Source organism: Canis aureus, chromosome 8 (genome assembly GCF_053574225.1).
Source record: "Canis aureus isolate CA01 chromosome 8, VMU_Caureus_v.1.0, whole genome shotgun sequence".
NCBI classification, from domain to species: Eukaryota; Metazoa; Chordata; class Mammalia; order Carnivora; family Canidae; genus Canis; species Canis aureus.
In genome coordinates, this window is record NC_135618.1 from 38,414,171 (window position 1) to 38,442,074 (window position 27,904).

At 52.9% G+C, this 27,904-nt stretch overlaps 2 protein-coding genes across 9 annotated transcripts in view; one reads left to right on the forward strand and one right to left on the reverse strand.

Annotated features, from left to right (window-relative positions):
- Positions 1-13,940, reverse strand: part of IFT140 (intraflagellar transport 140) — an 80,285-nt gene extending 66,345 nt beyond the window's left edge. Inside the window, exons 1-4 of one of the 5 annotated variants that reach the window (XM_077906079.1) lie at positions 13,922-13,940; positions 11,137-11,243; positions 10,107-10,284; positions 5,917-6,138 (exon numbers count right to left, since the gene is read on the reverse strand). In XM_077906079.1, coding sequence (XP_077762205.1) covers positions 5,917-6,138; positions 10,107-10,253 — 369 coding nt within the window. In that variant the 5' untranslated portion in view covers positions 10,254-10,284; positions 11,137-11,243; positions 13,922-13,940. Of the gene's footprint in view, positions 1-5,916; positions 6,139-10,106; positions 10,285-11,136; positions 11,244-12,396; positions 12,414-12,994; positions 13,095-13,754; positions 13,773-13,921 lie in introns of those variants that run through there. The other 4 variants (XM_077906080.1, XM_077906078.1, XM_077906077.1 and 1 more) reach the window with 4 other exon arrangements.
- Positions 13,941-15,967: 2,027 nt separating this feature from the next.
- The window catches only part of CRAMP1 (cramped chromatin regulator 1), a 54,908-nt gene continuing 42,971 nt past the window's right edge, over positions 15,968-27,904 (forward strand). Inside the window, exons 1-3 of one of the 4 annotated variants that reach the window (XM_077906095.1) lie at positions 15,968-16,122; positions 18,125-18,486; positions 27,558-27,751. In XM_077906095.1, coding sequence (XP_077762221.1) covers positions 18,126-18,486; positions 27,558-27,751 — 555 coding nt within the window. In that variant the 5' untranslated portion in view covers positions 15,968-16,122; position 18,125. Of the gene's footprint in view, positions 16,123-18,040; positions 18,487-20,104; positions 20,292-27,557; positions 27,752-27,904 lie in introns of those variants that run through there. The other 3 variants (XM_077906092.1, XM_077906094.1, XM_077906096.1) reach the window with 3 other exon arrangements.

Below are 27,904 nucleotides of genomic sequence, written 5' to 3' on the forward strand. Positions count from 1 at the left end.
GAACAACAGTCACATGTCCAGCTTTTAAAACTCAGTTTTAGAATAGATTCAGATTTGTAAAAAGTGGCAAGTTTGGGGCACCTGGGTGGCTAAGTATGTTAAGCATCTGCCTTCAGCTCAGGTCATGATCCTGGGGTCCTGGGATCAAGTCCTACATCGGGCTCCCTGCTCAGCGAGGAGTCTGCTTCTCCCTCTCCCTCTGTCCCTGCTCATCTGCTCTCTCTCTCTCGCTCACTCTGTCTCTCAAATAAATAAAATCTTTTAAAAAAAAGTGGCGAGATCATTCAGAGAAGTCCCATTGTCTACCTCGAGCTTCTCCTATTAGCAGATCGTACTTATGTGGTACTGCTCTCAGGATCAATCAGCCGATACTGACCTACTGTATTAACTAGAACTGTGCTTTAGTTACATTTCCTCAGTTCCTCCCTAACGCCCGCTCTTTGTCTCAGGATCCTCTTCGGGAGCCACAGAACATTGGGGTGTCACATCTCCTTAGGCCTCTCTGGGCAGGGATAGCGTCTCTGACCCTCCGGTGTTGAGGACTGCGCAGGGCTGCTGCGGACGTCCCTCTACTGGGACTCGGCTCATGCTCTTCTCACGACTGGACTGGGCTGTGGGTTTGGGGAGAAGGCCAGAGATCACGTGCCCTTCTTGTCACGGCATGTCAGGATCGGTGTCGTTGCCATGATGTGTCTGTGCAGCTGCTGCCCCTCCCCTCCCGGCTGAGGTCTCATCTGTGACCTTGGCCCCAGTGAAGTCCTTCTTCTTTCTCCTCCTTTCAGTCCTGTACTGTTTGGAAGGAAGTCACCTCCTCGGGCATGAACCATCTACATAAATCATTTGGGGTTCCTCAGCATGGAGATCTGTCTCTTCTCCACCACTGACTTAATTATTAAACCACACAGTTATACCATGACTGATGTCACAGACGTTGACTTGACTTCAGGTTACAATCTAGCATTGCTTTATGTTGAAGTTCCAGCTTTGGCCACTGGAGGTCTTCCGTTAGCTCCTGTGGGCCTCTGACACACCCCGTACTGAGGGTTTTGTGAGCACTTCCTATCTTTCTGGTGCTACAGATTCCTTAGGCTCACTGGCCCCAGTCCTACAATCAGCCATTTCTCCAAGGAGCCCTGGCTCCTGTTATTGGAGGAAACCCAAAGAAACCAGCATCTGGGTGCCAGGTATACCACACGTTCAGTTTTTAAGTCATCAAGTTCTCAAACTGAGGATGCCAACCAGCGCTAGAGGTAACGATGGAGAGACAGTGCCATCAGCACTGGCCCGGCTGGGATGCAAGCTACACTTTCCCAAAGAGCACTACTTTCATCTGAATCCATTTGCAAGGGGCCCTTTGCTCTGAGGCCCAAGAGATCCTCAAGGTGCTCCTCCCACTCAAGGTCAGTGGACAAAGGAGTGCCTGTACTCTCCCTCCTACCCTTCTTTGAATCCGCAGGTACTCCCAACATCCCCACAGGCAGGCCAGGGAGGACGACTGTATGACTGTATCGCAGATAGGAATTGTGGTTTCCGAATGCAGATGATCCTTGAACAACTCGGGTCTGAACTTCGTGGGTCCACTTGTATGTGGAATTTTCGCGGCAAACACAGTATAATGCTCTAAATGTATTTGCTCTTCCTTATGAGGTTCTTACCATTTTCTTTATTCTAGCCTACTTCATCGTCAGAACAGTACGTAATACATGTGACACACAAATTATGTGTTTGTTTTTTTTAAAGATTTATTCATGAGAGACAGAGAGAGAGAGGCAGAGACACAGGCAGAGGGAGAAGCAGGCTCCTCGCAGGGAGCCAGATTCGGAACTCGATCCCAGGACCCCAGGATCATGACCTGAGCCGAAAGGCAGACACTCAACCACTGAGCCACCCAGGTGTCCCCACAAAATATGTGTTAATTGACTATTTATGTTATTGGCAGAGCTTCGAGTCAACAGTAGGCCATTAGTAGGTAAGTTTCAGGGGGTCCAGAGTTCTACTGATTTCTGACTGGGAGGGAGATGATACCCTGAACCTCCAAGTTGTTTGAGAATCAACTAAGAGGATCAACTGTAACGTTGGCCTTAAAAAGCAATTTGCACAGTAAAGCTCTCAGAAAAGTTACAATGAGTCGAATGTGCTCTACCTCAGGTTTCTAGATAACCAGGGTTAGGCTGGAGACAAACCCTGAGTAGTCTCATCCTCCTGACGGCAACTTTACTCAACACAATTTTATGCAATCAGACTTAGACAAGTCCCCCCAGAAGGCAAGAAAGTTACTCCTGAAGGCAAGAAATCAGCCCTATGCAAGAGCAACTGAAGAGGACTTCGGGGCTCTACCCAAGGGCAGGGTGGGCTGCCAGGATGACCAACTGCTCATCAGAGGGCTCAAGTTTCAGGCCCACCCCGACCTCCAGGGAGGGGACAGCCCCCCCACCCCATTCCATTGAATCCATCGCAAATGACCAATGACTTAGTCCATCAGGACTACACAGTGAAGCCTCCATAAAGACCCAAAAGGACTGGGTTCAGAGAGCTTCCAGGTAGTTGACTACCTGGCGGTGTGGGGGGAGTGGCACCTGGAGACCCTTGGGAGCTCTGTGCCCACCCCAGGCCTCGCCCTGTGTATCTCTTCATCCAGCTGTAGATTCGTCTCCTCTATCCCACCCTCTGATAAACTGATAACATGAGCCTGAGCCGCTCTAGCCCAACTGGAAGAGTCTGAGGAGGGGGTCTTCCACTGTAGCCTGTAGTCAGAAGCACAGGACTGGGGACTGGCATCTGGGGTGGCGGTGGGGGCGGTTAGGTGGGGCCGAGCCCCTCATCTGTGGGGCTGATGCTGTCTCTGGGTGCACGGTGTCAGGACTGAGCTGAACTGTTGGCACCCCGTGGTATCTGAGGAATTCCAACTGCCACCATGCTGGAACTGGCTCTGGGAACCTAAAAGAAGTTCTTTAATAGTTTACACTGAAGCTGTCCAGAGCTGTATCGCCATGTACCAGGTGTCCTGATGCTCACACCCAGCTCTGTGAGTGTGCAGGGAAACAAGACTTGTTCCAGGTGCTGTTTTCACCTTTACTATGGAGCTTCTTCTAATGGACACTTTGGGCAGCATCCGCCCAGTGCCCCTTTTCCAGGCTGACTGTGCCCATGTGGTCACTGGCCCCAAGCTGGGCTTGGGACAGAGGAGGGGAAGGTGTCTCTGGGTGGATGGTAGGGTGAATGCCTTAGTTTCCAGCAGCTAAGGGTGCTGCCTTGTGAACGGGGTGAGACAGGGGAGAGAGATGGCTGTGGCACAAGGGGCACATTGCAGGAACATGTATGCCCACTGGTACCCCACTCTTGGTCTAGACGTCCTGAAGCCAGCTGTCCTCCTGTCCTGGAGACTGTGGGACATTCCACTGGCCTCAGATTAAGTGTCCCCCACTTACTTCAGGTAGTTTGGGTTGGTTTCACTGGTAACCAAACACACCCTAACCAAAACAGTCTCTGGCGGGAGATGAAGACCCTCGGTCAAGCCTGGTAAGGAGGGCTCTCGGCGGTGCAGCACTCTAAGTGCTCATTAATTTGTTACTTCTCTTCCTGCTTGAACCTGTTATTAAATCAGGACTAGTGCCACCTTAGATTTTCTTGGAAGGACCAGGATTTCTGTTCTTAAATATTTTGACTCAAAGGGCTTCAAGAGCACAAACCTGGGTTTACTTGCATGCCTGAGGAAACTGCTTTATAAGCAATTTCTTAATATAGTCAAGATTAAGATAAAATTTGATGATATCGAGTTCTTTCATTCCTACAGAGGATCTGCTGAGTGTCCCACAGCAGGGAGAGGGGAAAGATCACCAAGGAACTAGAAGTCTGAGGGCAGGCAATGTCATTAGGTGGGAACTGAACTGAAAAACAAGAAAAATCTAGAAAAAAGGGGAACAAATTGATACCAAAATGGGCAAGTAATTTGATCAGAAAGGATACATAACTGGCTCTTCCAAGTAATAGTCACTCTTTATAGTGAGAGAAATGCAAACTAGGACGTTCTAACATGGCCTTTTGTCAGTAGGATTCTGAATTTGGGTCCAGCTGTCTGTGGGGGACACACTAGTGTGTAGGTGGGAGCTGGAAGTAGCCCCACAAAAGGAGGCTTGGGCACCCACCACTAATGCTCATGCCCTGGGACCCGGCCACCTCACTTTGAGGAGCTTCTCTGAACTTCCCCATGCGTGAAACAACGTAAGTAGAAGGTTACCCACCGCACCTCTGTTTAGCAAAAGACTGAAAACCATCGAAGTGCTTATTAGCAAGAGCTGGCAAAGGACATGGTAACAGGCTCACATAGAAGGCTCAGATGGAAGGAAGCTCACAGTGAACAAATGTGGAGATGTATGCAAGGTAGGCGTAAAATGAAAAAGCGAGAAAACAGGGCAGTGCACATCATGCACTGTCACTTCTGTGAAGACGAAGGAGACTGTACCCTCCGTGTGGTATTTCCAGCCCAAACTGCCTCGTCTAAAGAGGACTGCGAGGAAACGATCCAGCAAGTCTCAACTGAAGGACATTCTACAAAATAACCAGTCTGGACTCCTCCAAATGTTGGGGTCACCAAAGACCAAACACAAGAGAGGAGGAGAGGACAAGACCAGGGAACAGTTCATAATTAAGGAAAACTAAAGAGAATGGACAGTGAAACACAAGGCATGGTCCTTGACCAGACTCCAGATTAGGACAAAATCCACCACAGATGTGACAGGACAACTGGAGAAATTAGGAAGTGGCCTGCACGCCAGGTGCCGACTTTAGTGCCAGTCTTCCAGAAAGTGAAAGCCATGGCACAGCTACGTGGAGATGCTTGTCCTTAAGAGAGCAACGCCAAAGGACTGGGGTGGGGAGCGGTATGATATCTGTTACAAACTCAAATAGAAAAAATAGAGAGAAATAGAAAAAATAGAGGGTAAAAAAATAGAAAACAGATGTAACAAAATGGTTAATAACTAGTGAATTTACATAAAGGATATACGGTGTTCCCTATGCTATTCTTTCAATACCTGTAAAAGTTTGTAATTTTTCAAAACTGGAAATTGGGGAAAGAATGCATTTGTATGTGCTGGTGAGCATCTGAAGAAACAGGAGAAGCTTCTTGAAGCTGTGGGCACTGGAGAGTGGGTGGGAGGGGAAAGGAGTGGATGGGGCGGGGTTGGAGAGTCTCGTCGCGATATATATTCCTTTTCATACTTTTTGGACTTTGAGACACATAAACGTGCTACCTGGCACGTGTGACATGAATCAGCATGTCGTAAAATTTTTGCCCTAGGTCTGTGAATCAATTTAGGTAGAGACCACGGTTTCTCAACCTGGCAATGGTTAACACTTTAGGTTGGAAAATTCTCTGATGTGGGGTCTGTCCTATGCATTACAGGATGTTGAGCAGTATCCCTGGTCTTCACCCACTAGATGCCAGGATATGCCCCGCCCTGCCACCACTCTGACAACAAAAAATATCTTCTTGGTTTTGGCTCAAATGTTCCCTGGGCCAAAGTGGCATGGGGAAGAAGCCCTGAGCTATACAGCAAGGACCAGGGACTCCCAGGAATGAAGAAGCAAGCTTAGGGAAGCTAGTGATTCAGGGGAGCCATGAAAGTGATAATACCTGAAACAGTCACTCTGCCTTTATGAATATAGTTTCCTAGAAAAGTTAACTTAAATAATTACAGACCCACCTCTGCTACAGTGTGGGATGGTGGACTGCAATTTGCAAACCTTGCTTCCATATGAAACAGAATCTGCCATGACATACAGCAAGATCAACTGAACTCAGCAACCACATATTCCTAAAATTTTGGTCTTTAACAGCCTTCCCAACATGTGTCCCAAAGAGCACTGAAAGGGAAGAGTAGAGATCTGGCATCAGCGTCAACCACGTCTACTTACCCTGTCCCCTGACACAAGGCAGTTGCCGTTGGGGCTCCACTTGAGAACGGTGATGTCGGTGGTATGTGTCGGGGGGACCGCGTGCTGCTCCTTGTCCTGCTTATTAAACACCGTCACTTCCCCAGTCTCCCAGCCAACAGCAAGGATCGGTCGTGTTGGGTGCCAGCACAAGGAAGTGACCCGGAATGACCTCTCAATATGTGTATCGGACACATGCTCACCCTACAACAGGCAAGAGGTAAATTCCGTATTATAAAGAGACAGCTATTTTGGGAATTTCTGGCTAATCAATATTGAAATCAGCTAGAAGATATAAAAAGCTGTTTTTGTTTTGTTCTTAAAATCTTACTGTTTTATTTGATGGAGAAAGGGAGCAAGTGAGCACACAGTGGGAGTGGCAGAGGCAGAAGGAGAAGCAGGCTCCCTGCTGAGCAGGGGACCCCAGGATCACGACCTGAGCCTAAGGCAGATGCTTCACTGACTGAGCCACCCAGGCGCCCCTATAAAGAGTTGTTTACTAAGTAATGTTGAACTTAATTTTCACAGAAATGCCAAGCTGGCCCTTAGCTACGCTCTGAAGGCACACAGTTAACACTCAACCTACCACGCTGACAAGCTTAGGAAGGAGTATGACCTCATACAAGGGCTTGGTTGCTAGCTAGCATTTTTTTTTTTAAATTATTTATTCATGAGAGACACAGAGAGAAAGAGAGAGAGAAGCAGAGACACAGGCAGAGGGAGAAGCAGGCTCCATGCAGGGAGTCCCAAGTGTGGGACTGGATCCCGGGTCTCCAGGATCACACTCTGGGCTGAAGGTGGTGCTAAACCACTGAGCCCCCCGGGGCTGCCCATTAGCTACCATTTTAATGGCTTCCAACGCAACTTTATTTCCAAAAACAAGCAGTGGGCCAAAAAGTCAAGTCTGTTGATCCAAGGTTCTTTTTTTTTTTTTTTAAGATTTTATTTATTTATTAATGAGAGCTAGAGAGAGAGCGCACGCGCGGCAGAGATGCAGGCAGAGGGAGAAGTAGGCTCCACACAGGGAGCCGGACGCGGGACTCGATCCCAGGCCCCCAGGGTCAGGCCCTGGGCTGATGGCGGCGCTAAACCGCTGAGCCACCTGGGCTGCCCTGATCCAAGGTTCTAAGTGCAATCTCTTGGGTGATCCCCAGCGCTTTTTCAGGGTCTGCAAGGCCGAAGTTATTTTCAGCCCCCTCTCACTTACAGACTGTTCCAGAGAGAGTTTATAAGAGTGAGGAACTATGTGCAGGGAGGAGGACGTCAGATAAAGATCCAAGAGCAGGCGGGTGCTACTATGACCCTAGCTGCTTCGCTGAAGTTGCAGGGGTGACAGTGAGCCTGCAGAGGGTTGAGAATCGAGTCCTGTGTCGGGCTCCCCACAGGGAGCCTACTTCTCCCTCTGCCTGTGTCCCTGCATCTCTGTGTCTCTCATGAATAAATAAATAAAATCTTTTTTTTTTTAAAAAGGGGTCCAATTCTTGGTTTTGGCTCAGGTCAGGATCTCAGGGTAGTGAGATCAAGCCTTGCATTGGGCTCCACGCTCAGTGGAGAGGCTGGTGGGGATTCCCTCTCCCTCTCCCTCATCCCCTCCTGCTCATTCTCCCCTCCCCAGTACATAAATAAATCTTAAAGGAAAAAAAAAAAAAGAAAAAAGGAAAAAGATGTGTTGAAGTCCTAACCTGGTGCCAGTGACCTGACCCTACTCGGAAAGAGTCTCTGTAGGGGATCAGGTTAAGAAGAGATCCTTAGGATGGGCCCAAACCCGATGGCTCGCGTCCTTATCAGGAGAGGAAAGGGAGAGGGACACACAGGGGAGACACATGGGACCACAGAGGCCATGGGGTGATGCAGGTACCAGCTGAGGACTTCTGAGGAGAGCCGGCTGCCACAAGAATCCAGGACAAGGCCTGGCACCCGTTCTCCCCAAGGGCCTTCAGAGACCACGTGGCCCTGACTTACTTCAGACTTCTGGCTTCCAGAATGGCAAGGCCATACTTGTGTCTTAAGCTACCCGCCTTGTGGTAATTTGTTACGGCAGCCACAGGATGCCAGGAGTTTCCAATGGCCAGTGTGGCCAACAGGACTGGACCAGGGTGCACAGACAGCACAGAGGGGCTGTTTCTGGTTAGGGGCGGGGACTGATCGTGGAATCTATTTTACGTCCCTAAATATGGCCCCAAGGCTAAGGAGCAGGGCTGAAACAATTATCTACATCACAGCACTCTTTTTTTTTTTTTATAGGACTCATAATACTGAGACTCTACCTCAGGAAGCAGTGATACACATAACACACACATGCACCAAGTACCACACATGCACCACACGTACCACACTCACACCACACGTATACACGTATACCACGTATTACATACCATACACACCACATATATATATACCACATACCACACATGCAGACACACCACACTCAGTCCACATATATACACACCACACGCCACATATGCAACACACACTATATACCACACATGCACCACACACACCACATACCTACACATGTACCACATAACATACACACCTCATACCACACATGCACCACATACCACGTACTACATACACCATACATACAGACCACACACACGTATGCAATATACACATACACCACATGCGGACACACATGATATATACCACACACATCACATACCCCTTAGTGTACACACATATAACACACAGCACATACACCACATACCATACATATGACATGTCACACACATCACAGCCCCCGCATAGACACCATATACAACAGGATGCACCCATCACATACTACAAATTGTAGCATACATAAACACCACACACATCACATACCCATCACACGACATACATACCACATGCATACACACTACATACCACACACATACCACACATTTCCCTCACATGACATACAGAACATATACCACTCACACCACACATACATCAAGTACCATAGACATCACACAACATGCACATACCACATTACACCACATACCACACATGAAACACACACCCCATCTACTCACACATACAAGCACCACATACCACATACTATACACACTACACCTATCATATACCACACACAACACATGTATGTCATACACCAGATGCCACACATGGCACACACACACAACAAATACACATGAAAGACATACCATATGCCACACAACCACATACCACATGTATACCACATACATGTATACCACACAGTCACATACCAGACACATAACACAACATATACACACCAAAATCATGTGACAGACACATCACATACAAACAAACCACATGTACCACATGCTACATACACACCACACACATATACATCACACAACACACGAACACCACATACGTACATACTATACCACATGTGACACATACCACTGTCCACACCACACATGTACATACCACATACCCACCACATACGTACTCACCACATACCCATTATATACATACTTACCATATGACACACATACCACGCACACCACATACCCCCACATATGCATACTACATACCACACACATCACATACCACACACGTCCCCCACACCACACATATACACACCACACATATACACACCACCACACCATATACCACACACATACCACATATCATACCTGACACACACATCATATTACCACATATACTACACGACACACACCACATCCCACATACATGGCACATACTACCTACCACAGACACCACATAACACAGACCATATGCACATATATCACACACATACACACCACATAACACACGTATGATACATAACACATACACCACAAATACCACATACAACACACAGGACACATACACAGCACTACATACATCACATACCCCTCACTCTATACACATTACATACCACAAGCTCCACATACCACACACGTACCCTACCACACATGACACACACCACACCTATACCACATACTACACACCACACACAGGCACACACATACAATATATCCTCTCCATGGCACACATGACATATACATCACACACATGCATGGATGTACCCCACACACAAGGCACACACAACACGCACACAACCCATACTGCAATACTCTATACTCATGTACATACTCCCCACATGACACACACCACACAATGCACATGCACACACGGGAGAACAAAATGAACATAAGAGCCAGAAGCCCCAGAAGTCAGAAACATGGCTTCCTAGGACTCACTTGTTCCAGATATATATCCACGCTGCCTCCTGCAATCCTGCTGACGGAGGCAACCGCCAGGAATGGATGAACAGGGTGCCAATGGATGTGGGAAGGAGACTCGACAGAGTCTGGGGCTTCTATTGGGTGGTCAAAGTAGAGGGCCATGATGAAACTCGGATCTAGTCAGGGCTGAAACCTGCAGGGAAGAAAACAGCTAAGTCCTGTTGCTTTTGAACAATAAGAAATGACTGTACATAGAATTAGGAAAGAGAAGCATCACAAACCTACCATCATAACACACTGCAACTTACAAATGCCCCTTAAGACCATGTGGAAGAGGGATCCCTGGGTGGTGCAGCGGTTTGGCGCCTGCCTTTGGCACAGGGAGCGATCCTGGAGACCCAGGATCGAATCCCACATCGGGCTCCCGGTGCATGGAGCCTGCTTCTCCCTCTGCCTATGTCTCTGCCTCTCTCTCTCTCTCTCTGTGACTATCATAAATAAATAAAAAATTAAAAAAAAAAAAAAAAAAGACCATGTGGAAGAGATCTCTAACAGGGTTAAAAATGTATAATTAGAATCAAGAAATTTGACCTGAATGATGCAGGGTGTGATGGAAAAGAATAAAACACTGCCATCAAAATAGTAAGAAAAAGTCTAGTCACCTAGTCCACTAGGTTTACTTAGTGCATAAACCTTGATTATTCATTCCAGTCATAATAAAGACAATTTGCATTTCTATAGCTGACCTTCAAGCAAAAATTTCACACCAAGCAGAAGCAAAACTGATTCACAGAAATACATAGGAAAAGCTAGGATTCAATTCGTGAAAACCAAAGCCTATCTACTACCTCTGGCTCTCAGATGGTAGAAGGCAACAGGGTTCCTTTGTTAGAAAATCAAGAAAACAAAGCCGTGGCACTTGTAGGAAAGCTGAACTTGATTAGTTTCCCCAAATTAACATCTTTCTTCCCTAGAAAAGATGTGCTTATTGCCCCTTTGCAGAAGGGGTAGGATGGTGAGTGACAGAATGGTCACTACTGCCCACCTTTCATACCCTGGAGGCACTTTGGGGATCCTAACTGGCAGAGGAGAATATTTGTAGGTTGCTTTGCTCTCATTTAAAAATTTTCAGCGTCATGCCCATTAGGATACCTGGTATTAGAGAAAGAGAAAATAACTGTTGGCAAAGATGTGGAGAAATTGGAACTCTTGCACACTGCCATTGGGAGTGTAAACGGGGTACAGACGCCATGCACAACAGTATGGCGGTTCCTTAAAACTGTAACACAGAATTACCATATGATTCAGCAATTCCAGATCTGGGTATATCCCCAAAAGATTGAAGGCAGGGACTTGAACAGATCCTTGTACACCCATGCTCATGGCAGCACTATCCACAGTACCAAAAGGTGGAAACAACCCAAATGTCTATTGACAGATGACTGAATCAACACAATATGGCGCATACACAGAATGGAGTACCATCCACCTTGAAATTCTGACATGTTACAACATGGATGAACGGAGAGGACATTATGTTCAGTGAAATAAGCTGATCACAGAGGGACAAATACGGTGTGTTTTCACCTATAGGAGGGACCTAGAATAGTCAAATGCGCAGAGACACAAAGTGAAGGGGTGAGTACCAGGGCCTGTAGTGCTGGGGGACAGGACTTTCCTGATTGATGGAGACAGGGTTTCTGTTCAGAACATGTTAGTCTTGCTGAAGGATTGTGGGGGATGCTTACACAGCATGTCAGTGTGCTTAATGTCACTGACTCGTTTAGGTACAAAAAACTAAAATGGTAAGTTTTATATTACGTATATTTAACCACAACAAAAACTTGTGCTTTTAGCCATGCAATACTTGTACCAGAGGAGGCCTTGAAGGCTCACTCAGTGAAAAGCTACAGGCACGTAGATAAGGATGAACAAGTACCTTTCAGACACTGACGTTTTTCTTATGAATATATATGCTGAATACTAAAACAAAGGCACACATTTTGAGGTGGTGTTCTCACGGCCACAGAGTGAACGGCACATATTGGGAGTTCCTGGTGGAGCAGCCAGGCGCTGGCTGGAGTGGGAGGGGACAGCTACACTGGCCTGAGCTCCCACTTTGGAGTAGAGTACTTATGCAAACTTTCAAATAAAGTCATTAAAATGGAAAAAAAAAACACATAAAAACCTGGACACTTATATATAGCAAAAGAAAGCTTTCAAATTGAGATTTCACGTGTTGCAGGCAACCAAGGGTCGACATTTTGAGCTATGGGAAATTTGTATTCACATTTAACAAGTTTACCTTATGCAGATATCCACCTGAAAAACAAGTAAATTTTGTTAGACTGATAGAAAAAGAATTGCAATAGCGCTTAAAGAAGTTAAACTTGGTTTAATCTCCAACATCATTTTATAATAAGCATGTACGCTAACAGACCTTAAGTGACTTTTTTTCCTGCCTGGGGTTTTCTCAGAGGCTGCATTCCACCTTTAGATACTCGGGAAGCCTCCCTGTGACTTCACTTCTAGGTTGTTCTAGGCTTCTCCCCAGCGTCCCCATAGACTCCTGCACTTCGCTGGGACACAAAAGTGTGGTTGACTGTCCTGCACCTGCAGCTACTACCTGTCCTGCAGGGGGAGGCCCTGGCCGCATCCCCGGAGGGAGGGCAGATGCCCCATATGCGAATATGATAAAGACGTTTACTAGCAAGGAAAGATGCTCTCCAGGTTTTTGTAAGGAGTTGCCAGGCCTGATGAGTCCACAGCGGTCGACTGTTCGTCGTTCCTTTTACTTGTGTTTTAACATTTTTCTACCACAAAGAAGTACCACCTGCGTAATCAAAGAACAAAAGCTAGGAAAGCAAACGCGGAGAAGAGAGGACTGGCAACACAGACTTCACCTGACCACACGGATTAGCGGCAGCGGAGCAGAGTTCCGCGCTCCTCCTCTCCTTAAACTCAGGGTCTCCAGAAGAAAACATAAACATTCGGCAAACGAATAAACTTTGGGGAAAAGACAAAAATTCCCTTTGTTCTAAGCAACTTGCTCAAGTCCCCACCAGCAGGGCGGGCCCCCCCAGGGCGCCCCCCCCCCAGGGCTTTAGCGCCACTGGACTCCCCTGAGGAACTCGGATGAAGGTGTGAGGGACGCAGGGCTGCGGGGGCAGGGGCGCTGTGAGGAGGCGGCGGGGAGGGGGGCGCTGAGAGGAGGGGCGCGGGGGCCTGTGAGGAAGGGGTGGAGGGTCTGAGAGGAGGGGGTGGGGGCCCCTGAGAGGAGGGGCGCGGGGCCTGTGAGGAAGGGGTGGGGGGGCCTGAGAGGAGGCGGCGGGGGTCTGAGAGGAGGGGGCAGGGGGCCTGAGAGGAGGGGCTGGGGGGAGCCTGAGAGGAAGGCGCAGGGTGGGGAGGCCTGAGGCGAGGGCGCGGGACGGGGGGGTGTCTGAGAGGAGGGTGCGGGGCGGGGGTCTGAGGAGGGCCTGAGGGGAGGGCGCGGGCACGAGGGCTCGCCGCCCCGGGCCCCCAGCCCCCGGGCACGGAAGCGCAGGGTGGCGGCCTCGGCCGGACGCGGTCGCTGTCCCCGGGGTGGCTGCAGGGCCCGCGGCTGTCTCTTGCCCTCCCGCCCGCCCCCGACGGCGCCCGCGGTGGCCGTCCTCCCGCGCTGACCTCCGACGCCGCGCCCAGCGCCCGGCCGAGGCCGAGTGGCCGAGGGAAAAGGAGCCGGGAGGCCGCGGGCCTGGCGTCCGCCCGCTGCGCCGTGGCCGCGCTCCCCCGCCGGGGCCGCCCGGGGCCCTCCCCGCCGCTCGCGGCCCGCGCCCTCCCGCCGCACTCACCCGGGCCGCGCGGAGGTGCCGCCGCGCGTTGCCGGGACAACGGCTGCGCGGCGGACGCGGAAACAGCCGAAGGTGAGCGTGGCGGACGCCGAGGCCGCCCGAAGCGCTCGAGAGGCCGGAAAGAGCCGAAGACGATCGGGAGTGTTCGTGCGGAGCCGAGGGCCCGGGCGTCCCGGCTGGTCCCCGGCGGCTGCGAGCTCCGCCGCCCGCGTCTCCCCGGGTCGCAGCCGCTGTCTGGAATCAACGATGCCAGGTCGGAACCGGGAGCCAGGAGGTCAGGAGTCGCCTGTCTGCGCACAGTGGGAACGGGTGGCGTCCTTGCAGGTGTGATGAGGACCGGCTCCCGCAGCTACACCTGTCCGAGCGAGTGGGAGGCGCGGACAGCCAGAAGCTCAAGGTGCACCTTCGTGCTGGGCCTCTGCGCCGCACACCGTTGGCTGGGCTGCATTTTGTCTCATCTCCAGGAGGAGGGTGTGCTTGGAGAGTATTTCTGAGCAAAGCCAGCGGATTCCAGGTAACTTGACGTGTAGGGACTCCTTCGGCGAGAAGGTGGCAGGAGGGTACGCTCTGCTTCATCGCATCCCCGTCGGAAACCAGCCTGACTCCGGGGACGGGTTGCGTTCCCAGAGGCGCTGCAAGGTGTGCCCTGACCTTTTCCGTCAAGTGGTTTCAACTTCGAAATTGACTTTGAATAACAAAGGAGAGTCTTGTCATTAAAGGAAAAAAAAAGTTGCTACGGCGAAAAGGTACCATTGTTAAATAGATGAAACGATAAAAGAGGAAAGTGCAGATATTACTGGATCCGACAGTTTGGGTGCCGGATCATATAGGTACAGGGAAGATCCCATTTTTTAAAACCTCATTTTCTGGACGGCTGAGTGGCTCAGTTGGTGAGCGTCTGCCTTTGCCTCGCTGCGCGGAACCTGCTTCTCCCTCTGCTTGTGTCTCTGCCTCTTTTTGTGTGTCCCATGGATAAATAAAATCTTTTAAAAAACAAAAACCTCGTTTTCATGGACACTAGATCTTTTTTTATTGAAAACATATGTAGCATTGTGTACGTTTAACATGTACTGTGAAGTGCTTTGATATGCTCATGTTGTAACATGCTGATGTGATGGGAGTCCTATCACGTAATTACAGTATAGGATCATTGTCTATGATCGTCTCACTGTGCATTAGGTTCCCGTAGCTCATGACAGCCCCTTACAGGCCTCGACTCTGGACCCTGGATCCTAGACACCATGTCTCCTGCCCTCCATACATTAGGTCCCTACGGCTCATCACAGCTCCTTACAGGCCTTGATCGTGGACGCTGGACCCTTGACCCTGGACACCAAGTCTCCTAACCTCCCCCCCCGCCCCCATAAGACACACTAGAAGCGAGCACACACTCCTCTAACGCCATGACGGAGAACCAGAACCATGGCCCGAGTGTCCAGCGCCATTCACTACGCTACGGAATTTCAGAAGCACACGCTCAATCTAGTGAAGGGCGCGTCTACGGGATCCAATTGCACTTTTACACTCTGTAGTTTAAAACCCGGTTCGCGCCGGATTCAAGCCTCCGAGGTGAGGCGGCGTTTTCTTCTCACGCATCCGTCAACACGGCCCCGGCCAATCAGGGCCAGGCCTCTGACCCCATTGGCTGCCGGTACCCCAATCCGGAGACACGCACTGGTCCGCACGGACGCGAGGTCGGCGACACAACACAGCCCGCGCCGCGGCCCCGCCCCGCGTCCGTACGTGCGAGCGCGCGCGCCCGCCGCTGGCCAATGGCAGCGCCTCCAGGGGGGCGCGCCCGCTGGAAACCCCGGGCGTGCGCGTCCCCGCGTGCGTCGTGCCGCCCCGCCCCGCCCCGCCCCGCCCCGCCCCGCCCCGCGCGGCGTCCCCGCCGTCTCCGCCGGGCCGCCGTAGCCGGAACTGCTGCTGAGCGCGGCGACCTGGGCCTCCCGGACCCGAGCGGCGGCCGCGGCATCGGCGCCCGCAGCCTCGTCTGCCGCTCGCCGGCCGCGGAGGGCTCGTGCCGGGGCGCGCGCCGCGCGGCCGCTGCTTCCGAGGCGGGACGACCACACCAGGGTCGCGGCTTCTGTGCAGCGGACGCTCGGGGGCCGGGTCTGCGCGGCCCGGCCGGTCCTGCGGGCGCCCGGGCGGCCCCCGGGGAGCCTGCGAAACCAGGCTGCTGCGAGGCGTTGATGAAGAAGGTGACTGGTGGCAGGGGCTCGGGAGGGGTGGGCCCCGCGCCCGGCCGTCAGGGCGAGGCCCGGCCCGCGGGAGCGGGGAAGGGCCTGTGGTTCGCGCGCGGTGCTTTGTCTGGGTGGCCCGGGCGGGGGGTCGCGACCGTGCCCGGCCGCGGTGACAGCCCCCTTTGTGCGCAGCCCGCCTGCGGCCCGACGCGGAGGGTCTGGCTCTTTCCTTCCCGAAACCCGACGAACGGTGTCGGGGCCGACTCCGCCCGCGCGCGCGGTCAGGAAGGAGCGCTGGAGGTCTTCGGTAAAGGGATTCCATGCCCGTGGCTTCCTTTTCCTGTAGGGGGGAGCTCCGATGTGTGTCAATATCCTCCCGGTTCCGAAAGGCCGAGTCTTCCGTTGCCCAGCCTCGTGTCAGCCAGGACTCCGCCAGGCAGGCGGGCAGGTGTATTGTGTTGTGGCTGCTGCGTGCCCTGCTGGGTCCTGGCTTCACTCTGGGCAGTCGGGGGCAACAGGTCCCTGGGAGGAGGGTCTCCACATTGTGCCCCGGACAGAGGCCCTTCCAGGTATTTGCAGGTCCCTTAAGCAGGGATGGGAAGGTGGAGAAACGGACCGGGGAGAAGTCCGGTGCCAGCAAGTCCCTTAAAAAAAAAAGTTTGGGTATTTGTCCCGTATAGTTTTAATTTTTGTCGAGGTTTTTGCTTTTCTTGTTTTAACTAGCGTCAGCTAAGCCAGTCAAATGGTTTGTAAGTCCAATTCCAATGGATAAAGCTGTTACAGATCATTTTATGACAAAGTGCATCAGAGCCCTAGTAGGTGTTACTCTGATTTTTACTCATTTGTGCACCTTCCAGCGAGAAAGCCCTTGTCCCTGGTTCTGTATTTCACGGTTGGCCCTTGATGCCTTTGTTCACTTTTCCTTTTTTGAAATGGAAACGTTTCCCTCCTGGGCGGTTGTGTTGACACACAGCTTGGGCACAGTATCAACACCTGTTGAGGAATCTAATATTTATCCTTCTTGTTTTATCACAGATACACATTCCTGGCCCTTGTAGGGCTCATAGTGTTGATACTAACCTGATTGAGTTAATTTTTTGAGTGGGTCTGCGTTCTGGGACGCAGGCATCCTTAGAGTTCTGTTGTCGTTGACATTTCACACGGCCGCGGGTCACAAACCGAATGCCACAATTTTATTAGCAGTTGTCCAGTTTCTGCGCAGCCCTCTTCCGCTGCTGCTTGCATTTGGATCGGGACATGCCCATGGGGTCGCCTGCACGGGTGGCTCCCACTGTTTCACGCCACCGGCTCCTTTGTTGCAAAAGCATTTTAAATTTGTGAATCTCCTCGGCAGCACACAGCTCCCACCCTGGGAGGCAAGATTCCCAGAAAGCCCGAGCTTATTATGACTCTTTATGTGTGTTTTAAGACGAGCAGGCGGCCCGGCCGCCGCGGGCCACCGTGGGGTCCCCCGTGCACGCAGGCGGGGTGCACCCGGGCCCACCTGCGGGGCCGGCGTGCAGGCAGGTGCGCGGCCCGGAGCCCCGCGCGTTTTGGGGGCGGGGAGGGGTGGGGTGGGGTCGGGGGCGCGGGCGCGGGCGGCGCGGGGAGAGGCCCGGCGCGCAGGCCCTGAGCCGCGGCCCGCGGGGTAGGTGCGTCCCGCCCGGCCCGACCCCGGGTCCCCGCCGCCCCCCTGCCCCCCCGCCGCGGCCCCCCGCCCCCACCCCCACCCCGCGACCCCACGGGCCGAGGCGCCGCGCGGGCAGGGCCGTCCGCACTCGGGCCCCGGGGCCGCCCGCCCGCCGCCTCCGCGCCGCGGGCCGCGGGGTCCTGGTCCTGGGGGCGGCCGGGGCGGCGCGGCGGGGCCGGGCGGCGGCGGGGCGGCGGCGGCGGGCGGGCGGCCGGGAGGGGATCGGGAACAAACAACGGCGGCCATGTTGAGAGGGCATCGGTGCGCTAAAGTTGTGGGGCCGGCTGCCGGGCGCGCGCCTCACCGGGCCCCCCTCCCCTGCCCGGCCAGGATGACAGTGAAGTTGGGAGACGGCGGCGGCGGCGGGGAGGACGGGCTCAAGCGGCTGGGGAAGCGCTCGGCCGACGACGACTCGCTGGAGGGCGAGGGGCCCGGCGGCGGGGACGCGGCCGACGACAGCGGCGCCACAAAGAGGGACGCCAGGCCCCCCCGGGACGGCGGCGACGGCCCCCCGGGCCCCGCGGGCGGCCCCCCGGCACCGGCCCCGTCCCCGTCCCCGCCGCCCGCCGGCCCGCAGGACCAGCACCACTTCCTCCGCTCCAGCGTCAGGCCGCAGAGCAAGAGGCTCAGGAAGGACTCGTCGTGCGCTGGCGGCAGCGGCGGAGCGGGCGGCTCGGGGCCGCGCGGAAAAGGTGAGGGGCGTGGGGGAGGGGCGTGGGGGACCGGGGGTCCTGGGGGGACCCGGGGAGCCCGTGGCGGTTGCCGCCGCCGCCGCTGCCGCACGCGCGCAGGACGCCCTCCCGGGCCGCACAATGGATTCCTGGGGTGGGCTCGGGCTCCCCGCGAGGACCGGGAGCCGCTCGGGCCGCTACGGCGCACACAATGGTGCGGCGGGACCACAATACCTGCTGGCTCTGTTCTGCTTGGCCAGACCTGCAATAAAGGACCCCTGTCCGGAAGCCAGAGGTGATGGCCGGCGCCGTCCCACTTGGGCCATCGCCCTCTGCCGCGGGCCCTCTGGGGGCCTCAGGGTGCAGCCCTTGGAGCCATGAAGGGTGCCTTGGGTGCCGCAGAAACTGCCCCCCCCCCCTGCGGCAGGAAACACTTGAGGCCCGACACAGCAGGGAGCGGTCTCCGCCTTTTCCCTGGTGCTCCAGGTAGGGTCGGGTCTGGGGTGGTACAGCCTCCTGGGGTCCCCACCCTGATGATAGGAAAGCCACGTGCCAGCGGCACTGCTGCTTTTGCTTGTTTATGCTTCTGCGTTCTTGATCGTGCACTGAGCTCCTCTCACCATCCTTTTCATTTCAGGCCAAGTTTGCAGCACTTTTCTAGGTAGCAGATGTAACCGTTCCAGTGAGTTTTAAAGGAAAAAAAAAAAAAAAACTTAGTTCCTTGGAGGAAATGGTAATTTAAATTTGTTAGAAACCCTTGAAGATTTGAAAAAAGAAAGATTTCAGAAACTGAGGGAGAACCATTTTGGAGACCTGTGCCCAATGTGTACAATTACACATGCTCCTGCCTTCGCCTTACCTGAGGAGGGCTGGCCTCTGAAATCATCCTGGCCTTACCAAGTTTTTGGTAAAGATCCTTGATGTAAGCCTTGATGATACTTAAAGCTGTGAGTTTGGGGTGATTTAGTGTGTTCCGGAAATCAAACCTTGTCCTATGCATTTATGTTGGTGTGAAAGCTGCTGACCAATTAAGAAAGCGTTGATGGTTTAACAGCTTTACTTTGTAAAAAGTAGCTTTTCATTCCTAGTTACAGGTGTGTTATCACCGATAAGCTCCTGGAGTGCCTTCAAGAGTGTTTGTTTTTGGCCTCAGACGCCCCAGCAGCATCCATGGCCTTGCCAACGGGGCCCTCTGACCTGCATCTGCTTGTTTGCCATGTCGAATCCACCAGAAGGACACGCACCTGTGAGATGAACAGCACTGATGCCCAGATGCAACAGGGTGGTGGAGTGAAGGCGCTCTGTCGCCTGTAAATGCCCACCTGTGGGTCAGGCGAGGTGGTGCTCACGCTTCAGTGTGCAGGACTCTTGGTGGCCAGGTGATGAGGGAAGTCTGCATTTGTTGGCATAGTTGAGCGAGGCTCAGACGGAGAAGGCTCCTGGATTAGCCTCACATCAGTCGTTGGCACCCCTGTCCTTGGTTCTTGTCCCAGTGTGTGGCTTGGAGCAGCAACTGACTTTCCGCCAGGAAGATGGAAATTGGTTAGAATTGGTGCTTCTTGTGACTTTTATATATTTTTGTTTTAGGAAGCAAATATTTCTTTAAGTTAATAATAAAGCTGAACCATAATGGTGGCTTTTAGGAATAAGAAGCATGTCTGCTTTGCTTCACAGAAATCATTGCACCTGGAGTTGCCTGGTGGGACCTGATCTTGTCTGTACCTGTCACTGTACCCAGGACACCCCGTCCTCATGCCTCCATAACCTCTGCTTGCTTATTATCTCCGTTAGCAGCCAGCAACGATCTGATTCTGACAGCACGCCTGGTAACCTCTGCGGACATTTCTTAGAGGACCGTTTGTCTTACAGACTCTGAAAATCTCCACCTGAGGTCCTGAGTGCGGATCAGTGAGGAAACAGTCTTGGCATTTGTTAGTTTTTCAGTTGAAAACAGTATAATTTCCATTATGCTTGAGGAATCCTCCCGGCCCAGTCGTTGGTGGATCTTTGATCACTTAACTGCTCTTGCCAGTTTGAGTCTGAACAGACAGGCATCAGAAACTTGCAGTGAGTCTGGAGGAAAACTTGTGGGGAAAAGGAAGTCTGCCCTGTGATTCTGTCCACACCACTAAGTTTTCTTTCTAAGAAGACATTCTTTTGTCAGCTTCAATGATTAACAATTCTTTTGTAATACAATTCCAAATTAGGTTCTTTTTGAATTTTAAGGGGCAGGGAGCTGAGACCTAGCATCTGTGTGTCACACGTCTTACATCTCTGTTACTCTCATTTTAAATGGTCGCAGAAGCTGAGGTTTGTTCCTCTAATAATGTGTTCGACTTAAACAGAAGGTAAGCTGCAGGCCAGAAACCAGTAGATGTGCTTGATGCCATCGCACAGATTCTTCCTGCCCCACTGTGATGCCCAGAGTGACTCGAGGGTGCCTTTGAGAGTGAGACTCAGAATTCATGGATCTGTAAGAACCTGGTCCAGGACACAGTCCCCGAGGCCCTTACCCCTCTGGCCAGTATGCGATCTGGGTGATGCTGGGCAAACTGATCTCTTTCTTGGAGCCTCAATTTCTCTCTCTCTAAATGAGGGTAATGCCAGTGCCTGGCTCACCACAATAAATAACACAGCCTAGCCCTGCCATATGTGGTTAAAAGGCTCCCAAGTGCTCCTGTTATTGAAAATGTGGATAGCTTTGAGGTTAGGGAGCTACAGAGTCTGGACAGGTAGACTGGGTCGGTCGGGTGTCACCTGTCGGGAGGTAGAGAGAGAGAGGTCTCAGGAATGCCCCTGAACTGCTGCCTGTCCTATTGGGACAGGTAAGCTCAGGGTAGACTCTTGGTTTCTCTGCTGCCCTTCAGCTCCCCACCCGACCCCATTGCCTCCTCCCAAGAACCTTCATTCCACCCGACTGCCGACAAGCTGGCCATCTCCACAGTTGTGCAATGTCACCAGGTTTCACTGTGCTTGTGCTTAGAAATCAGCAGATCACCAAAGAGAACTTACCTGTATTTTACCTTAAGTACGGGCTGCTTGTAGTTTCTAGGTGCTTTTAAAAGACAGCATATGAGTCACCCCAGTGTGGTCAACCTTTGGGAGACGAGTACCATACTGGAGAGAGGGGTGAACCAGCCGTCAGGAGGCCCGGTTTCTCCCTGTAGAGCTGCTTTGGGGCTGGTTCAGCCACACGGAAAGGCCTTGAGGTGCCCAAACTTATGTTCCTTACGTCCAAAATGGGTTCAGTGAGATAGTGCTTAAAGCTGCCCTGACCTTAACATTTAGGGGTGAACAGGTCAACTGTGCAGACGGGGCTTGGATCCTGTGTTTTGAGAGAGCATTCTTTAAGGTCGGTTGCCTGAAAACAGGGTAGCTGTGTGTCTGTGGGCTCTGCGTGGCCCTGCCTCTGGGGGAACCCTGGGCAGGGAGTGGTCAGAGTGCCCCCTCCACCCAGGGGCGTGCCCGCATGTCATGCAGGCACAGTTTGCTTGTCTGCTCTGCAGTCACTTGTGTTGTCACTTCTTGGGCATTTGGTCCAGGCCCCAGGACTGGTTGAAGTATGGCCGTGCATGACACAAACTCCCTGTCCCTCATATTCTGAGGACGGAGAGGGACAATCAGATTGTCACAGACCACGGGTGCCATAGTGCTCTGATTCTTAGCCCGACGTGACTCAGTAAGTAATGTTTAATAAAATCAGGTGCAGCGACAACGGTGTGGAGCCCACTGTGGCCACCTGGGCAGGGGCATCGGGCTTTGCTGAAAGCCCTCTGACCTTGTTGGGAGAAGAGGAGGAAGGCAAGGCGTGCACCCGTCACCCTGTGTGGTGCCGCAGAAGGTGGAACACACAGTAACACACATCCTATCGCGTGACAGGGACACCCTGTGCACGGTAGGTCAGGAGACCTGTGTCCCTGGCCACTTCAAAGACGATCCCTGCTGGAAGTGTGCAGGCTAGAGAGGGAAACACCTGAAACCCAGGGGCTTTTGGTAAATTACTAAGTTCAGAGTCGCATGGATCCCTCTGCTTCACGTCGGAGACAAGGACAGACAGCGCAGATGAGTAGATGAGGTAACGTTTGAATGTTGGTTTTAAGGCTGAGGTACTTTCCAAAGACCTTGTTGGCTTTTAACGTCAAAACTAACATTTCTGTTGTGGTTACCTGTGGAATCGTCCTTTGCCCACCAAGGATACTGTAGGATTTTCATTTCACGTTGTGTGCGGTGTCTTGTTTTGGATCATACGAAGGTATGAGGCTGGTAGAGGCAGGATTTCGGACAGTGACATAAATGCGAGCACGAGCTTCGCGGTAGGCGGTGGAGCCTGGAAGCGGCCTGGCGGCCAGCATGAGAAATGCCAGAGGAGGAAGTCGCATTGGCAAGGGGCATTGAGAATGACCGACCAAGTCTTCACCTTCTTTGATGAAGAATCCAGATGTTTTCAGAGAAACAACGAGGTTTTAGTGATGCTCTCAGACGTTTGAGAGCGTCTCAAACATGGGGGAGCCCAGCCCTGAGAGCATGGAGGACATGAGGCGCTGCGGCAGTGCCTGGGGTCACCCGACCTTGAGGTCCTGCATCCCCTTTCGCTCACAGAACAGGTGTCAGAGGCGGGCGCCCTGCCCGGGGCTGCAGGGGCTACCGGGGCCGCGGGGCCGCGCTCCTCTGCAGACACCAGGTCAGGCCGAAATGGGTGGAGGCCACAGTGTGGGGCGGAGGCACCAGGGCAGCCTGCCAAGGCGACGCCGCCGTGAGGGGGAGCGGCCTCAGTCCTCATCTTCCCATCTGCAGCCTTCGTGGAGAGGGTGCTCCCTCAGTCATGTCTGGGCTCTGATGCAAGTCTGGGGGCCTGACACGGGTGACGTGCACTACGAGGGGCATAGGAGTGGCCCCCGGAGACCTTGGCTTAGCGCCTCCTCCTCGGTCGCGGCACGTTGTGCCCTGAGGTGGCCAGGGAGTAGAGCTGGTGTGCCACCCTCGGCCTCGTACTGCAGACCTGGCCCCGGGAGGTGGCCTGCGCCACCGACCGCCTGCCCTTGGCTCATGCGGGGGCGTCTTTGCAGCCGACAAGGGGCAGAGTGAATGAAGCAAGGGGAGCCTCCCGTGTTCTCCCCTCCGGGGACGTCACTGAGCAGCTCGTAGTGCTGGTCTGTGCCCTCTCCGCTAACGTTCCGACCCTGCCAAGGCACTTTCTCAGACTCTGAAAGAAAGCTCTGGGCCAGTGAGTTGTTGCTCGGTGGGACAGGTCGGCACATTTTCTGTCTCTGACCTGAGTTAAGTCGCACGGGTTCGTTTTTAGAGGTGGACGTCCTCCCGTGTCTTAACTCCTGCCATTCATTAGCTGTGCGGCTTTGGGAACGTCACTGAACCGGTCAGTCCCCTTATCAGACTGAGCAGGGGGTGTCGAGGTCCAGTTCCCTCCCACCTTGCATCCCTGGATTCTGTAGCTCAGAGCATAATGAAGATACAGAAGCAGCCGTGATGCCAACAGCAGTCACCACGGTGCTGTGTGGCTCGGGAGGCAGATGCCCAGACTTGGTTCTGGCTGTCCGGTGACCTTGGCCCACCTCTGAAATGTGGACGGTAGCTACGCACCATGAGTACAAAAGGGAGTGAAGCGTTTGCACGTGGCTTCAAGGTGCTGTAGAAGTCCCCGCTCCCTTCCTCGTCTAAGCAGCAATGTGGCGTGCCAGGCAGGGTGCTCCCTCTGGGCCTCGGTGTCCCCTGGTGGAAGATGAGGATTATCTCCTCCTCTTTGGGTGCTATGGGGAGCATGGGTGGTGCTGTTCCAGGCTCATGCAGAGATGTATGACGGGAGGGGGTGTAGAGGAGGCAGGCAGTCTGGCTTGTCCAACTTGGAGTGAGCAGCCGCACAGCCTTGGAAGGCAGACCCCAGCCACACATGTGCACCCCCCAAATGCAAGCCCTGGAGAGCAGGCCGTGGCCGGGGTTGGTAGTTTGGAGACCAAGGAGGAGGCTGGTAAAGTTGTCTTACTGGGGTGGCGTGGAGCTGGCCTGGACACAGAAATGGGGACAGGAGAAGCGGGGTGGCCCCTGGCAGCTGGGGGCCTGTGACAGAGAAGTCAGCTCTGCTGGAGGCGCTGGGTCTCAAGGGTAGGAGAGGGGCCCGTGACCTGCTCTCTGTCCGTTTCCAAACTCTCGTGGAGCATCTGCAGTGTGAGGCCTGGTGGCAGGCTTGGGCGCAGGACAGCCAGATGCCGTCCCTGCTTTCAGAGGCCTCGCTGTGGGCACCCTCTTTCTGTATGTCGTTTCCCTCCAGGTTCCTCAGATACCAGCTTCTCATCATGCAGACCGTTGTTCACCTATGTGGCCTCAGAAATGTTGTAGCAGATGGAGGCTTGATGGTGGACCTTTACTTTTTTTTTCCTGGGCTTCTTGCAACCGCCCCTGCTCCCCCCGGAGAAGGCCCCTGTACCCACCCTTTCTTGTTCACAGTGGTCTTGTCTTTCCACCTCCGGCCATTCTGCTTCTGCCCTCGACTGCTTCTCTCTTGTCCTGCACGCATCACAGTTTTCATCGCAGCGCTGCTGTGCAGGTGGGAGGCTCCGCCAGGGGCCGATCCCCCCACAGGACCTCTGGTCCTGCTTCTTGTTTGTTTCTGCTGGAACCGGAGTGCTTGGGTGAGCCCGAGGCAAAGGCCTGAGCCATCGTCATCTGAAATTTGGGGGATGGACCAGAGATTGCCTGTTCTCTTTCTACTCTGAAGTTTTGTGATTTTACTTTACTTTTTGAAAGCATTCGGTGTCTAGAATGATGGTCACCAAATGTTAGAAATGGTTATTTGGGGGTGATTGGCCTTCTCTTTTGGACGTTTTGAATGTTCGAGTGTTGACTTTATCCTGCGCTCTATCCCTGAGGTTCCATCCAGCTCAGAAATGCTTCCATTGTGTTTTCCTTCCTCGATTATCCTCCTTGTCTTGGGTCTCAGCAGTGCTGTGGGCCAGTGAAATCTCACGAGAGCTGGCCAGACCTCTGTGTTCCAGGTTCTTCACGAGCATACTCTGTTGCTTTCAATTATGTCCAGTACCGGTGTGGGCTGGCAGAGACGTAAACCTGAGCTGGGATTGTCGGGCTGGTTAGCAAGTTGCCTGACCAAAAAGGAGAGTTAATGAAGCCATGATCCCTGCAAATGTGCTTGAAAGTCGCTCCCCGCTGGAGACATCTTGAAGTGTTGGGTTCACTAAGTAGGTCATGTCTTGGGCTGGGTTTGGTTTGGTGAGGAATGGATCAAGTCAGATCTGTATCGAGTACACCCTTAACCCACTGGCAGCAGTTTGCTGCCTGGAGGACAGTTCTCCTGTGGCTGCGGGCTGGGGAGGGCGCAGCTGGAATAGGGGCAGGCTGGGCTTTGAAACCCTGAGCTTGACGGGGTCACACTGAGGACCCAGAGTAGCAAGCTGTCAGAGGCTGGCACCGTGTGCAGTGGTGGAAAGTGTGCTGGCCAGCTTAAGAGCCACTAGCCACATGTGGACATTGCCACTAGAAATATGGCTTGTGTGAACGAGGAACTGGGTTTTTTGTTTTATTGACATCTATCTGCATTTACATCTCCTCACGTGGGTAGCAGCAGCGGAATTGGACAGCACGGCGGTCATAAACAGCGATTTTCGGGACCCTGTCACGTTGCCTTCTGAAGTCACTGAATTGGTGCGCTTATCCACAAGAGAGAATCTCCCCCATTTTATGTAGCTGCGTGATTTTTCTGCATGTATGACAACACACTTTGTTCTCCGATAGCCGACTGATTACAAAATGCTCTTTATTTTGGCGTAATAACACAGATCCATGGCACACTCTGTGGAGGGACAATAGGTGTGTCAGTGCACCGTGACCCTGCCGCCTCCTGTCCCTCAAGCCACCTCTGCCCCATGCCTTTCTTTCCAGGGATGGTGTCTGTGAGTAAATACATGGATTAATGGACTTAACAATGTTTCACTCCCTCTGGTTTTCTGTGAACTCCCTGCCTTCTGCCCCTGCTCTGAGGCCGACCCTTGTCACGGGGGTGAGGGGGTGAGGGAAGCGTATCCACACAGAGAGGCCCTCCCTGATTGCCCAGGAAGAGGGCTTCCCTCGAAACCTCAAACTCATGATTATCTTACTAGGAAAGCTTTTTAATGATAATCTGCATTTGTTTCTTTGCTTTTCAAAGTGTTTTTACATTTATGATCTTATTTTTACCAACCCAACCCTCCCCCCAACTGTTCAGAGTTTGATGATTGCTCAGCATTGATGGTCCTGAAGTTACACAGGCTGGAATTCCTGTCTTTGCCAGCGTTGTGCTGGGGCTTCCCTTTCCTCTGAGGAAGGAACCAGATGGGTGGGACAATTGGGTTAGGTCATAAAAGGTTTTATCTGTGACCTTTGCCTCCCGTTGATGAGGCTGTCAGATTTGGAGGGCAGTGGAGCCTCATCATACTTCCTCCTGCCCTCCCCTTTCAGTCTGGTCTCCAAGGACCCATCGTGAGAGTAGAAACTGATGCTTCCAGAGCACCTACAAGGTCATCAGTTGACTCTCACAACATCAGATTTTGTTGGTGGAAATTGATCAAGCAAAAAGGACTTCTTCTAAGACCTTTTAAAGGTTCTTGAAAGACACCAAATGATTCATATTCAGAAGTTTGGGTTATATCTACGAGGAGGTGGCGCTTCACACACACTCAAATGTTTTCTTGAGTTTGAATTTCAATTTGTTGATTTGAAAAGACAAGTTATTTCACCCCAAACACATTTGAGAAAGAAGTTGTGATAAACGTGGGTTTTTAGGTCATGGGGGCAAAAGGCTGTCTGCCTCTGATGGTCATCATGCTCTCTCAGTGGGTCTGCAGAAATGCTCATTCTTCTTTTTCTCACTATAAAAAGATTGGAAAGAATTATGAAGTCAAATCACGGTGAGGTCATTGCTGAATAGCCCCAGCAGGCCTGCGGCAGCATGTCCCAGGAGCCATCCTACAGTGGCACCCTTGGCGGGAGGGGTTGGGGTGGGGTGGGGAGAAGGGCTTGTGCAATGGGGCTGTCCCTAGCTCCGCAGCCTTCTAAAACAGGTCACTGTACGGTTCTTTCTCTCCAAGGAGCCGACGGTGGCGGATCATCGTCCGGAAATGGGTCTGGAGCTGCCCCTGCTGCCCCTGCAGGGGGCTCTCGCTCATCTTCCCGTAACTTGGGGTCTTCCAACGGCGAGAAGGAAGAAGGCAAGAAGGCCCGGCGGCAGTGGGAGTCGTGGAGCACAGAGGATAAGAATACTTTCTTCGAGGGGCTGTATGAGGTGAGCCCTGGGTCTGGGACATGTGGCTGAGACTCCCAGCCTCTCTCCACATTGTCCATGCTTCTCTTTCAGTTGGCCTCTGCCTGGCCGACCTCATGGCTGCAAGACCTATTAGGTCGGCACTGCCTTGGGCAACTCCTCCTAGGTGGCAGG